Source organism: Sapajus apella, unplaced genomic scaffold (genome assembly GCF_009761245.1).
Source record: "Sapajus apella isolate SASKATOON/1434 unplaced genomic scaffold, GSC_monkey_1.0 scaffold113, whole genome shotgun sequence".
NCBI lineage: Eukaryota > Metazoa > Chordata > Mammalia > Primates > Cebidae > Sapajus > Sapajus apella.
This window is the reverse complement of record NW_022437053.1, coordinates 1,900,943-1,915,281: the sequence shown is the minus strand read 5'-3', so window position 1 is coordinate 1,915,281 and position 14,339 is coordinate 1,900,943. Positions and strand designations below refer to the sequence as shown.

Genomic DNA, 14,339 nt, shown 5'->3' with positions numbered 1-14,339 from the left:
TCCAGGTTTTGATACAAGCAATGGGGCGCATCCCGCTTAGGCCCCCACACCCTGCACCCCTGAGGTCCCAGCATGCTGGAGAGGCCCAGCTGCCTTCTGATACCTCACACACAACTTTGTAAGTCTCCTCCTGTGCAGACAGCTGAAGAGCACATCGCTGGTGGGCAGTGGACATATGCAGAAACCCCACAGCAGGATCGGGAAGGGGCAGGGTGGCGGCTGACCCTGGCCTTTACCTAGCTGCCCGCCCTGCTCCCTCAAGCAGCTCATGATAAAGACTGAACTGCCCATCGAGTTCCTGTCTCACGTATTTATCACACAGCCCTTACAACCCTGTTGGCTCTGTGTTCCACGCCACAAAGATCAATAAGCTCATCTCCAAAAGCGGTGCTCTTGGGCACGATTAGTTTCAGGGCCCTTGGCGTGCAAGGGTTGGGGAGCTACTCCGTGGACTGGCCCGCTGCCACATGTTGGAAGACAGCTTCGTCCTCACCTCAATGGACTGCCATCACCACAAAACTCCGTTCATCGCAGCACCTGTCCTCTGCTTGAAATTCTGCTCAAACTCTTGCATAGCAGTTGGGTTCTGTCATTCCATACTCTGCTGTGGGACTGCTGTGTGGCCCATACCGGCTGGCAGGGAATTTGGTCAAAGGAAAGGTAAATGTCAGATGCTGAGTGAAACCAGTTGAGAAGCGACAGAATGAAAACCCCACAGCAGCTTTAGAAAAAACAAACTCAGTCTTTTTAGGAATTGGAAGGCTGACTGGCCGAGCAGCCCAGAGCAGGTGCGAAAGTGGAGCCAGCTCTGCGGGAGGGAGAGGGGATGTCTCTGCCTTTTAACTTTAGAAAATAAAGCACAAGAGCCTGAGCTCTTCCCCCCCTGCCCCCCCCATGTGACAAGAGACTGGCCAGTAATGAGTCAGACTCTGGAGTCAGGCAGACCCAGCTGGGTGACCTCGGGCAAGGGGCTGAACCTCTCTAAGCACCGGTTTCCTGCTGTGAGAATTGTTGACTCTCAAACAAACTTCATAAAGTCCAGCAGGAAGGCATAAAGCCACGATGTCCTGGCTACCATTCGCTGGCACTGGGCGAGTGTCCAGTAAAGGGGGCTTGGCTCCAGGGTGTTGAAGACCAGGAGCTGGGGGCAAGTAAGCTGAACGCAGTGGATGGGACCTTCGGGAAGCACCGATGAGGCAGGCAGCATTAACAGTCAGCCAGCAGCAGTCCACTCACTCTGGTGCAGACAGGTGGGCTCAAAGTTAGCCCAAGGCAAACAGCTTGGCCACCAGGGGCTGAGTAAGGACACACATGCACTTGCCCTTCCTCCCTTCCTCTTGCTGAGATGCTAGAAGAAACAACAAAAGCAAAACGTGCCCATTGCCATGGACTGGGAGGAGGGTACAAGCAGAAAAGAACAGAGAATAACTTCCGGACAAAATCACCTCATGGGAATCAATTGCTAACAAGTCAAGAGAAGAATATAAATAAATTCATTTTGAAATTTTCAAAGCATAAAGGAACTGAAACAAAAATTCTATCAAAGGTATCAGAGCCTTTCCTTCTCTCCTGTCTCACTCACAGTCAAAGCCAAGACCTCCACGACTTGGTCCCCAGCTTCCCCCATGTCTCTGACCCTTTCCCTGACCACTAGCCTTCCCCACCCGCAGTTCTCTCCAGCCATGGCAGCTGCACTTGTTCCTAGGACAGACCTGGAGAGCGTGTTCCTGCCTCAGGGCAACTGATGAATTTTTAAAAAGATAAAATCACGACACTTGCACAAATATAAAATGACCATGTGTCAAAGACTACTTAAGTCATTAATGAAGGAACCCGGAAAATGTTCAAACCAATTCTGCAGAGCATCCTAAAAGCAGACACAGACAAAGACGACTGGGCACACTGACCCAAATCTGTCAGCAGGGGAGCTGGTCCACCAGACAGAACCCAATTGCTTCTCTGTAGACTAGAATCATTTGTTTTGCCATCAGTTTTCTAGCAGTTAGAGTTGAAAACTAGTTTGAAGACCATGACAGGCAAAATCCGCTACAGACTCAGATGACCAGGAAGGCACCTGCAACCACGCCTAGCATTCCACAGGAACCCAGTTGTCTTTCTTCCTCCCTCACTGTTCTTTTGCATTTCACAGTCTTGTACAAACCTTCTCAACAGGGCCCCCACACTGGCTGTTTTTTCTGTCGGGAACACCCTCCACTTGATATTGCAGGGCCTGTTACTTTGCGGCCCTCTAGTCAGTCTCCTGGTCTCTCCCTGACCTCTGGCTCAGCCCTCACTATCCCCTGTCCTGCTTCATTTTTCTGGGAGCACCCACACTCTGGCCCATGCCCCCTCCTCTCTTCCTCATCTCTGCTTCTCTGGTGGGTTAGGGTCTGGTTGGATAACTGCTGCATCTGTGTTCCCAGAGCAGTGTGTGATTGTGCTGTGGGAGCCTTCACTAAATATTGGTTGAGTGAATGAACAAATTAAAAACAAACATCCAAGATGACCGTGATAAGACGGGAGGGTGAGATGGGACGGTTTGGAGGATGACTTTGAAGATGCAAACGTGGGTTGGCTGGCTCCACTCGCTTCTTGAAAACAGGCTGCTACTCGCTCCCCCTCTTCCCACCACACGAGTTAGAAACAGCTTCCCTCCAGCTCGGGTGCAAATATTTGATAATACAGAAGCTGTAACAACACATCCTCAAAACTCCTCTGAACTACCACTGTCTTAGTTTGTTTGCTGTTGCTTATAACCGAATGCCTGAAACTGAGTAATTTATAAAGAAAAGAATTCATTTCTTACAGTATGGAGGCCAGGAGTCCAAGGTCAAGGAGCTATATCTGATGAGGGCTTCTTGCTGGCAGGACTCTCTGCAGTCCCAAGGTGGTGCAGGGCATTGCACAGGGAGGGGGCTGCAGGTGCTGGTTCAGGCCTCTCTTCCTCTTCTTATAAAGCTACCGGTCCCATTCCCATGCCAGCCTATTGATCCATTAATCCATGAATAGATGAAAGCATTCATGAGGGCAGAGTCCTCCTGACCCAGTAGCCCCTCTAAGGCCCCACCTCTCAATACTGTCATATTGGGGGGTTAAATTTTAACACAAATTTTGGAGAGGACAGATATTTAAATATTTATAGAGGGCAAATATTCAAACTATAGCAACCATATCACCTTCCAGTGATGCCCCTGGGCCCTTCAGGAGCCTGGACATGACTGTGTGAAGACACTCGGAGCATCAGCAGGCCAACCTTGGTTAGGCCAAGGGATACCACAATGTCAGGAGCTACTGGCGTGACAACACTACATCTTGCAGATTCACTCCCTCAGATGCCATTCCATGTGGGCACTGCCTTGGTACCATAACAGACACATCGCAGCCCACACAGAGCAGGCGCCACTTGCTGGGATGCAGGCCTGGGTTCCCCTTTAGTCCAGTGAAAACTGCCACCTGCCTGCCTCCTCTGCTCTGGCTGGGAACACCCTCACCCCATCTCAAGACCTAGGACTATCTTCCTTCCACCCACATTGTTGCTATGCTCCCCACCAGAAGCTGAGATTGGATGTACAATCACACCAGGGTGAAAGCAACCAGAACTGGAATGTATGGCTCATCTGTGCTGTAGCAGACCATGTCGACAATCATCCTCCCGTGCCCAAGACAGCTGCCTACTGCAAGCATCTGCAGCTCTGCACTTGATTCACACACGGGGCAGGCCAGCCAGAGATGCCAGGGAGCCGACACCCCTGGAAGCAGCTCTCAGCCTATGATGAAAGGCAGCTGGTGGATAAGCATCCTAGTTTCCTGAGAACAAGTCTGAGATGTGCTATACACAGTCTCCCAGAGCTCCCCAGTGGGAATGGGCTCTGGTTGCCCGTAGCATGACTTGCTTTCAATGCTCACTCCAATGGCTTGCCTCCCCTCCCTGCCTCACTCCCCCTCCCCTGATCCTGCTTCCCAAGATCCCTTCCCAAATAAGCTACTTGCTCCGGAATCCTTGTCCTGGGTTGACTCCTGGGGGAACCTAAGACACCTGGCAACTCAGTGATGAGCATGATTACGAGCCCTTACAGGCTGGGCCACACTGCTCTCGAGCGTGTTCTCCCCAGGCTCTGCTATCACCCGTAGGGTCAGGGAAGTGAGTGAAAGAAAGACACAAGCCTGCAGATGACAAATGCAGCTTTGCACAGTCAGTGAAAAAGGATGGCTGACACCCCATGCTGTTCTAAACTTTCAGAGCCAACAAAAACATCCTTAAATATCTTCATCAAAAAAGATTTCTATTATTGCAATAGAATTTTCTGATCGAGCAGCTCAGAAACAGAGAAGCCCAGAGAGGCTGAGGCAGTTGCCTGTCTCCACACCGTGTAGGGGCATCCACAGAGCTGCCGGGATTCAGACTGCCCTTCTGCAAGCCAGCTGCTGATCCCAGCAAGGCCTTTAATCCCATCCAAAAGGGAAAATCATGGCAAGCCATCCATAATTGCTACCCACTTTGGGCAAGATGGTGTTCAGAAAACTCCTTGTGCTGCAGGCTTAAAGTAAAGCAGAATAAAGCAACAAAGAAATGACTGGGCTCAGCACCAGACAGAGATGCTTTTATTCCTGCCCATCCTCTCCTCACAGCAACCTGGCCAGCTGGCTGGCAGCGGCACAACTTGTTCCCCGTCTATCAAGGAAATATAGTAGCCCATTCCAGAAATGATGCAGAAGATAGCTGTTTTACAGTGACCCAGCCGCCTCAAAGCACGGAAAATGCATTATATCCCAAAAAGCAACACTGACTCACGTGGGGACTCCAATGTCAAATTAGAATAGAGCGAGAATTAGGACAGACACGTTTGGGAGGCTTCATCTGAGCTACATCAACACTCCTTTCAAAACTGGGGTTTATACAGAACGATGCATTTAACCCCCTACTTTAGGAAAAGCCCCTCTACTCCATTCAGACAATAACGAAATCACAGATGAGTCTACTGAGCAGAACACATCATTTTCTGTGCCTGGAAGCTGACAGAAAACATTAAACTCAGTATTTTTCAAAATCCCCAATGAAACAATATCAGAGGGTCAGGATATTACTAGTTAAGCCTATTTTTGCTATTTCCTGCATTAATTTTTGGACTCAGTCTCAGTTGGATGCTTTCTAAGTTGCCTACATGATTTCTTTCCTTTCTTTCTTCTCTGGCTGTTCTTAGCAGCACTGTATCACACTGATCTGTCCTCTTCACTCCTCCTCCTACTTCCTGCCCTCCCTTCCTCTGCCCATCTTGTCTTTGCACAAACGTGTATCAAGTGCCCCGCTATGTGCTAAGAGGTAGCAGACCCTAAGTGCCATCGTGGACAGGAATCCTTTTGTATGTGACAGAGAAATGTGTTCTAGACTTGGCACGGGTGAGGGTGTCAGGGAGGTTTCCCTGGGAGACTGAGAGTTGAGGGGCGGGCATTCTTCACCCTGCAAGAAGCTCATATAAATGCTCTACCTGGAAGCATCAGTGCATCAGTGAGCTGAAGGACAAGCAGTAGAGCTGGAGAGTGGACGAGGCTAAGGGCAGGGATGGGCTGTTCAGCACATACCTGGGGGCTGTGCAGTGAGTCCAGATGGCAAGGGGAAGCCAGCCAGCAAGGGAGGCAGGGATAACAAGATCTGACTTGTTTGGAAGCTCTCTCCTCGTGCTTGCTCCTCCTCCCACATTGCCCCTCTCAGTGGGCACACGGCAGAGTGTGATTCCCCTTCACGATGGATGCCTCCTCTGGTCTCTCTGTTCCCTGAGGCTTTACTTTGACCCTTGCAGTTTCATCACTTTCCTTCCTTAGCTGTGATCACTCGTGTCCCCAGAGCGCCCTGTGGCCTCCCTCCATCCCTTCTTGCCCTAGATATGGGTGCCGATTTCCCCTTCCTCATGTCCAAGCTGGGCCCTGCCTACTCTGACCAACAGAACATGGTGAAGGGCTGTTGCGGGACTCCCACACTCAGTCCCTAGAAGTTTCAGCAGCCTCTACTTCCTTCCTGTCAGAGCACTTCTGGCCACCAAGCTGGGGGACACGGAGCCTTGTGGAAAAGGCCCAGAAAGGGTGGGTCTGAGCTTGGCACCAGGATGAGATCCCCACCAGCTCAGCCTGGTCCTGCCCTGCTGTGGAAGTACACCCTTCGGCACGCCAGCCCAGTGGAGCCCCAGCCCATGGCTGTGCCCAATGCCACATGAAACAGACAACCAGCCACACGGGCTGGACAGCCCACGGCATCACGAGGAATAAGATGAGCTGTCTGCTTTAAGTCACTCAGTTCTGAGTGGTTTGTTCTGCAGCAATAGATATGTGTCCACAAGTAGCTTAACTATTCTCTGAAATCTACTCATTCCACGTTGGGTTCATGTAGACCTGCAGGCCATATACTTAGCAATCACTTCAAAAAGTCCCATATTCCATGTCTCAGGAAAACAAAAGCAGAAAATGAAGCAGCCTCTACATCCTCCATGACGAAGCACAGCAGACAGGGTCTGCGGCCACGCGGGAAAGAGGAAAGAGCAGGGTCCTTGAGCAGAGCTCAAGAGATGTGTGAGTGACGGCGTTCTGCACCGGCAGCTGCGTCAGGCATGTGGGGCAGGGATCGTTTCCGAGGACCTAGACCCTGGTAACATTCATCAGGCAGAGACTGCAATATCTTTGATCCTTGAAATTCAATTACAACTTGGAAATTCCTCATTAGCCAGAGCATGTGGAATCATCAAACATGGTACATTTTGGAGTTAAAGATCCTACATATAAGCCATATAAACTGCCTCATATAGCCTTATTAATAAGATTCCACCACCATATTATACATATAATATTATACATATAATATGGTGGTGGAATCTTATTAATAAGATTATAATATAATCTTATTATATTATACATATAATATGGTGGGGCTATATAGAGAGAGAGAGATAGCATCTCATTTTGTCACCTACGCTGGCATACAATGATGCAATCAAAGCTCACTGCTGGGCTCAAGGGACCTTTCTGCCTCAGCCTCCTGAGTAGCTGGCACTGCAGGTGCAGGTCACCATGCCCAGTGAATTTGTTGTTGCTATTGTTAGAGATGGGGTCTCACTACATTGCCCAGGCTGAATGTTACAAAATTTATTCTTGATTTCAAAATTTAAAAAAATCTGAATTGGGAAATGAAAAACATTGATTATTTTTTTTTCTAAATTGCTAAATTACCATCTAGTTCTAAAAGCATAAATCCTCATCATTCTGCCTGTAAACACACAACTGCCTTTATGGAATGTGTGCTCTTTTCCGAGTACCAACCTAAGTGTGCTCCACACATCCACAGAGTGATCCTCCAAACTCTCTGAAGCTGCCACTTCCCCCATTTTTCAAAGGAGAAATCCGAGACTCAAAGGTTATACAGACTGTAAATATTACAGCTAAAATTAACACTCAGACTTCCTCAACCCTGACCCTTTGCCCTCAGAAGTCAGACACAATGCCCTCATTATGCACTGAGTTGCATCCCCCTCACACTCACAGGTTAAAATCCTAACACCTGGTGCCTTAGAGTGTGACTTTGTTTGAAGATAGAACCTTTGAAAAGGTAATTAAAGTAAAAGGGGGCCATGAGCGTGGGGCCCTACTCTAATTTGACTGGAATGCTTATGGGAAGAGGGGATTAAGACACAGACAAGGACAAGAGAAAGTCGTGTGAACTCAGTGAGATGGCAGCCACCTGTCAGCCAAGGAGAGAGGATCAGAAGAAGCCAGCCCTGCCAACACCTTGATTCAGACTTCAGGCCTCCAGAATTGTGACAGGGCAGCTTCTATTGTTTAAGCCTCCGAGGCTGTAGCACTTTGTTCCAGCAGCCTTGGCAAACTAATACAGTCTCCAAGAAATAGAAGACCCCAAGTCCAGGCATGGAAAGGCATGTGTTTGATCCACTCAACAGGGGACCACTTATTCCTATTTTAGACGTTTTTCAAAGCTCAGTTGTCCGAACCAATTTAAGAAGCAAAAAAGTGGCAGCAAATCAGAAGAGGATACTCTTTCAGAGACAGCCCCAATGATTAAAGTGAAATGTGGCCCCAGCAGCAAAGACAGAGACAGAATGAAAAGTCAATACAAGAAATGCCATCACCCAGCCTTCTGCAAGTAGCCATGTAGGACAACACATTGCTTGTCCAGCAGGATCACTGAGTGACCATCAAGGGCAATTCGGTCACACCATTCCCTGCATCAGGAAAGCCTGGGCTTCCTGCTCCATTCAGCTGGGATGAAAGATAGCGGTCATCATTAGGAAATAACTTTCTTTTTCTGATGCTGTTTATGAGATCTGAGACCTTATTAGTAAGAAATGTTCTGGGGTCCCTTATTTGACTATGCGCTTTAACAAAAAATTTTACTGCTTCTAGAAACTTACCCTGCCGAGATAATTGCCTTTTAGGCATCTGGTCTGCAAGTCGGATTGCCTTTGTTTACCGATGTGTCCCTTCTTTCCTGACCTCAGGAGAAAGACTATTAGAACACAGGTATACACCCTGCAGAGGAAGTTTCTGAATGCAGCTAGAGATGACGGTCCTCACGCTCACCTGCAGCCATCTCTGCCACAGAACTCTCCAATGCACAAGGGGGAACATATCAGATGAGGATGCAGGCCCAAACTGTGGGCTCCAGCAGTGCACCCCATAGGCCAGCACTTTCCACTGCTGGTCATAACTACTGCCATTCAGAGAACAAAGGCACTGCCTTAGGCAAGAATACTCCACGTGCCAATACGCATAGGAACAATGCTAGGCCCCCAGAACACACAAGTTCGTTGACATCTTAGGCAGCATGCTAGCCAGTGTGTGCACGTGTTCGTGCCAACCGGGGAATGCTGGCAGAGGCAGACAGAGCTGCTTCTCAAAGGCCTGGCCACTCGGAAAGCCATGGGGGGAGCAGTGGCCCCAAATCGTAGATAATATATCCAGCATTTCTGTGGAACATTCAAATATACTTGATAGCTACACGCATGCAAGCATAAAATCATTTTTTCCTTTGCTCAATAGGCTTACCTGTTATAGAGCAGAATGTCTGGTTTCCAAATCTGGCCATCTGGGAAACGTACAGTCTTCACTCCTGGATATTCTGACACATTCCACTGTAAATAGTGATCTGTCCAAGACTGACACACACAATGACATTAGCAGCGCTTCACTTACTTGCCTACTTATATTTCTTATATGCAATTATTAGGTAAGGGCAAAGTCAAAGAGAATTCCAGATATTTATTATAACCAAATTGCTATTTATAAAATATGATGAAAATGGGAATTCAATAATCCTTTCCAAAATGACTATGAAGAGCATAAAAATCACATTTAAGGCCCTGCTGTCACCATGAACACATTCAGATGGAGGCAATAAAGTGAATTCCAACTCTCTGCATGTCCCCGAGCCTCCTCCTGCAGTGGATGGGTTACTTCTAGCCAAATGAATAACTGTTTTGCTTTCAAAGTTTTCACTGTGAGACTACTTTGAAAAAGGAAATTCACTTATTTCCATTGGAATAAGAAGGCGGCTGGAGGAATGTGGAATATTTATTTCCATAAAACAATAGTGTGTAGATGCATGGGAACCTCTCAGAACTTCTAACGGAATGTTTTCATATTTGAATTCTTATTTTGTCACAGGGATAGTGCTTCTGAAATCCGACAGTGCAAACCCTGAGCCCTGATGGTAAAACACAGAGTCGGGATGAAAGGAGGCAGGTGAGGACTCAGGAAGCACTCACACAAGCTCAGGGCCAGGCCTTAATTAAGGTTATTGAGTGATTTTTGCCAGAGGAAAAACCATGGCTGGGGTCCTCCCTCCCAGGACCAGATGCTAAACAGCCCTTCCTAGAGCCCACAAGCTCCACAGAGGATGCTCTGGTGGGATCGTAACTGCAGCTGCCACATAACCAGCAACACCCCACAGGAGGCTCAGGGCTGACAAGTTTGAACTCAGAAGCTTCTATAATTGCACCATTATCCTGTATTCTGTCCCCCTGGTACCGCCCATGCTCTGGAGTTCACGCTTTCCAAGATTCAGAAAAGTATGTGATGCACCACCCCAACCTGGGACCAGAGTGGCTCCTCACAATCAAACACGTGGTGATTTCTGCGACAAAACATGCCTATTTCCACTAAGTGAGACAAATAAATGCCTCAACTGCACATAGATTTCAATTTGACTTTAGACCAAAAGAGTTTGATGCAAAGCTACAAAAACAACATCAAAGGAGGGGGAAAAAATGTCAGAGCTGCTGAGATTTGGGAATTGCAGATGAGGGGCTGTGGGCCTAGAGCTACTGATACTGCCAACAAGGGAGTCAAAAGACATGTCCCAGACCAACCATCCTCTGCGGAGGGCAGGCAGCACCCACAGAGATAGTCCCAGGTCTAGAAGGATCTAATCTGACATCAGAGGCGAGGAACTATCCAAGTGAGTGACATCATTTTGCAGCCAGGGACCTCCAGGAATGAGGATGTGTTCATGGGTGATGTGCTATAGTATCCTCCGGGGCATTCAGGATTGACAGGTGCCTGCTGGGGTCTCTAATGAGATGGACATAGTTGGGGAGGGGGCAGGGGGGCATACCCAGAAAGGGTGGGTCCTGTCCTAGTTGTCTTTCAGGAATGCCTGGGTGCCAACCAAGCCACGCTTCCTGCAGCTTGCTCCAACTTGGCACCTCTGCCCTGTGATTCCCTTCATTTCCCTCCCTTGCCCTGGGCACAAGGCCCTTCCACAGCCAACACCTGTGCTTTCTGTGCCATACTCTTGCCTCTCACCCTGGGATGTCTCTCTGGCTTGGTCACTAATTATCACAGAGCCGGTCACCTTCACCATTATTACCACATGGGTCAGGGCCACAAGGTTCCATAACTGCCCTGGAAAGTGGGCATGATAATCTAAGGCACTTCTCCCCTCTCCCCTGCCTGCTGAATAATGGCCGGAGATGGAGGGGAGACAGGAAATGGGAATGGAAATTGGGAGTGCTTGGTTGGTCAAACCCAGACCTCTTCCAAGACACAGCCAGAGCTGCAGGCTGCCTCCCCACACCCACACACCCCACTGTGTGTACCACGAACTCATCCCTTCCCGGCCAGACCATAGCCTTTATGCTAGTCCAGTGCCCTGTGTATGTCCAGACTCACCATAGTCCAGGAGGGGTCAGTGTGATGACTGCTTCCATTTACAAGAGGAAGCTGGGGTTCCGAAAGCTGGGAGGTTTTAGTTACTGGGTCAGGACTTAACTGTGTTATTTGACTTTAAGCAAACGGATCTTTGGGCTTTTCCAGAGCTGGTATTTCTGGCTCAGTCTCCCTGATGCTGCTGCCCATCTGCTATTTTCCCTTGCTCCAAACCAAGCTGACCATTGTGTCAGAGGCGTTTGAACCAGGGCAACTCCATCTTAAATAGGAGCTGGGTGAAACAGGGCTGAAACCGCCTACTGGGCCGTGTTCCCAGATGGTTACGCATTCTAAGTCACAGGATGAGACGGGAGGTCGGCACAAGGTACAGGTCATGAAGACCTTGCTGATAAAACAGGTTGCAGTAAAGAAGCTGGCCGAATCCCACCAAAACTGAGATGGCCACAAGAGTGACCTCTGGTCATCCTCCGGGCCACACTCCCAGCAGTGCCATGACAGTCTAGAAATGCCATGGCAACATCAGGACGTTACTCTATATGGTCTAAAAAGGGGAGGTATGAATAACCTATCCCTTGTTTAGCATATCATCAAGAAATAACCATAAAAATGGGCAACCAGCAGCCCTTGGGGCTGCTCTGTCTATGGAGTAGCCATTCTTTTATTCCTCTACCTTCTTAATAAACTTGCTTTCACTTTACAGACTTTCCCTGAATTCTTTCTGGAGATCCTAGAACCCACTCTTGGGGTCTGGGTTGGGACCCTTTTCCAGTAACAGCTGTGGCAGAAAGGGTAGGGGGAGCTGCAGAAAGCATCCGAATCAGACAGACCTGGGTTTGCACCAAGGCTCTGACAGAGACTAGTGGTGGGAGTTTGTTCAGGCAAATCACTATCTCTGAACTGCAGGTTCCTTGTATGTACCCTGCCTCATAGGATGAGATGAGACCATGTGTGCAGCCGCAGATTAAAGTCAAATGGCCCTGGTAGGCAAGTGATGAATGATGGCTTAAAGAAAGAGAGAGAGGGATTTCCCCATTTTACAAAATCCTGTGGGACTTGGGAGCTGTAATAACAGTCATAATGTAGCTGCAGCTGAAGGTGGGGAAAAGTGAGTGCCCACATGGTGCAGGAACCTCAAAGCTGCATGCTCTGGAGCCCAGGTCCGCACTCCTGAGCCCAGGGTGACCCCCTCAGGCTCCCATGAAGGTTTCCTAAGAATGGATATGGAATAAGACCCTATAAACAACAACCTTCTAGAAAAAGGTTGTTCTCTCAAAGCGCTTGCTTCCTAGGTCCCTCGGGAAGAGGCATCAGGCAGTCTTTGTGGACAGCACCTAGCATGTTTTCGAGTGGGGATCTGAAAAGAAGCATCCATGAACTTGGACTCCTAGACCATCACATTTAGAGGAGTGTGTGCTCTCCCTTCTCTCCCTTTTTCTGTGTGATTCCTTCTCATTAAATCTTCAAAAGAGTGTGCAGGGTCGTGAGGGGACACCCAAGGGTGGAAGAAGCCATTGATCTAAAAGGCACCGAGGGAATCCCAATTCTTCCATGGCTCAGGCACCTGGGTCACATTGGCGCTGCTTAGAGCCCACAGGAATCTAAATATGTGTGGATGCTAGCAGCATGGAAGCTTTGAGGGAGGGTGGAGGAGGGGAAAGGGATGAGAGAGAGGAAGGGAGGGAGGAAAAGGAAAGTTAACTTTTATTTAAAAAAATACATTATGGTATAATAAGAAAACAGATTTGGTTTTCCTGGCACCGAGCTTCTAAAGCCCTTGGAATTTCCTGAGTAAGAGAAGTGTCTTTTGTGATCCATAAATAGCCCCTTCTGACCGTGCCTGAGGCCTGAGTTTACACTGTAGAGGTGACTTAGGGTTGGGCACCTAGACAGTTGTCATGGTGGTGGGTCACCGAGTGACTGCAGGAAGGAGCTTTCCTCCCTCTGCACCCACAGCTCTGGGGAGGGGGGAGAAAGGGGCTGGAGGCAGGGTTATAAACACTCTTGGTGGGTACATCCAGGTGCCAGGAGGGTGTCTGCTGGGGAGAAGATACGGCACTCTGTGTGCCCTTCCTGCCGCCATGCCCTGCCCTCAGCATCCTTCCACTTGGTGGTTCCTGAGCTGCATCTTTTAGAATAAACCAATGAACATCAGCCACGGGTTTTTCTCCTCCCAAGTTGTTTCATGACGCTGAATTTTTGTTCTGAAAATCTGAATCCATGTAATCTTTTCTCCAGGGTATTTTATATAAGTAGATATTAAATATTTATTTGATAAATATATTTTTAATTTATATTTATAAATAAACAAGTTTATATATTATTTAAAATTTTATTAAATAAGGAAAGTATTTTCCGGAGCTCTGTGAGCCATCTTAGAAAGTTACTGAACCTGGGGAAGAAGGGTATGGGAACCCTCGAATTTTCAGTCACCTGGGTAGACAGGGGTAGCCTGGGTACCCCATTTGCAGCTGGTATCTGAAGTGAGGCTGAGCTCTTTAATCTTTGGTTCTGATTTGAACTCCAGGTAGACAGTGTAAGAAATGAATCTAATTGGTGGACCCCCTGTTGCTGCTGGAAAATTGGTTGTTGGTGCTGGAAAAGACATCACACATTTGATGTCAGAAAACACTTATCTTTTCAAAATTCTTCCAGTGCATTATTTTGATAGAGGATGAAAGCAGGCTTCTTTCCACCCCTACTCTTTTCTCTTGGTGAGACGTAATGATTGAAACATCACTCTCACCTTGACATGCTGTCACAGCCCTAAGCAAGACATTAGCTGGCTTGTCTGTGAACAGGAAGCGTGGCATCTCCATGTGTCAGAGATCAAGTGATAACGAATGCAGAAATTAAAAAGGTAAACATTTGAGAAAAAAATACGGTTTAAAATCTAATCATCTTTGGTGTGAATGCTATTAGTACCGAAATTAGAATTAGGAGGTTAAAGTTAGAGAATGACTCAGGAAGGCTGGAAAATCAAATTCCAGAATGGTCACGGTTGCAAAATAAGAGAAGACAGAGGTTTTTTGTTGTTGTTCTTTGTTTTTTGAGAAGGAGTCTCGCTCTATAGCCAGGCTGGAGTGCAGTGGCGCAATCTCGGTCCAAACATCTGCCTTTGGATTCGAGCAATTCTCCTGCCTCAACCTCCCGAGTAGCTGGCACTGCAGGCGCAC

The 14,339-nt window shown here is 48.1% G+C and overlaps 1 protein-coding gene across 1 annotated transcript in view; it reads right to left on the bottom strand.

Annotated features, from left to right (window-relative positions):
* CHRNA7 (cholinergic receptor nicotinic alpha 7 subunit) overlaps window positions 1-14,339 on the bottom strand; it is a 120,983-nt gene that overhangs the window by 40,063 nt on the left and 66,581 nt on the right. Inside the window, exon 4 of the mRNA XM_032259958.1 lies at window positions 9,046-9,155. Within this exon, the coding sequence (XP_032115849.1) occupies window positions 9,046-9,155 (110 nt within the window). The remainder of the gene's footprint in view (window positions 1-9,045; window positions 9,156-14,339) is intronic.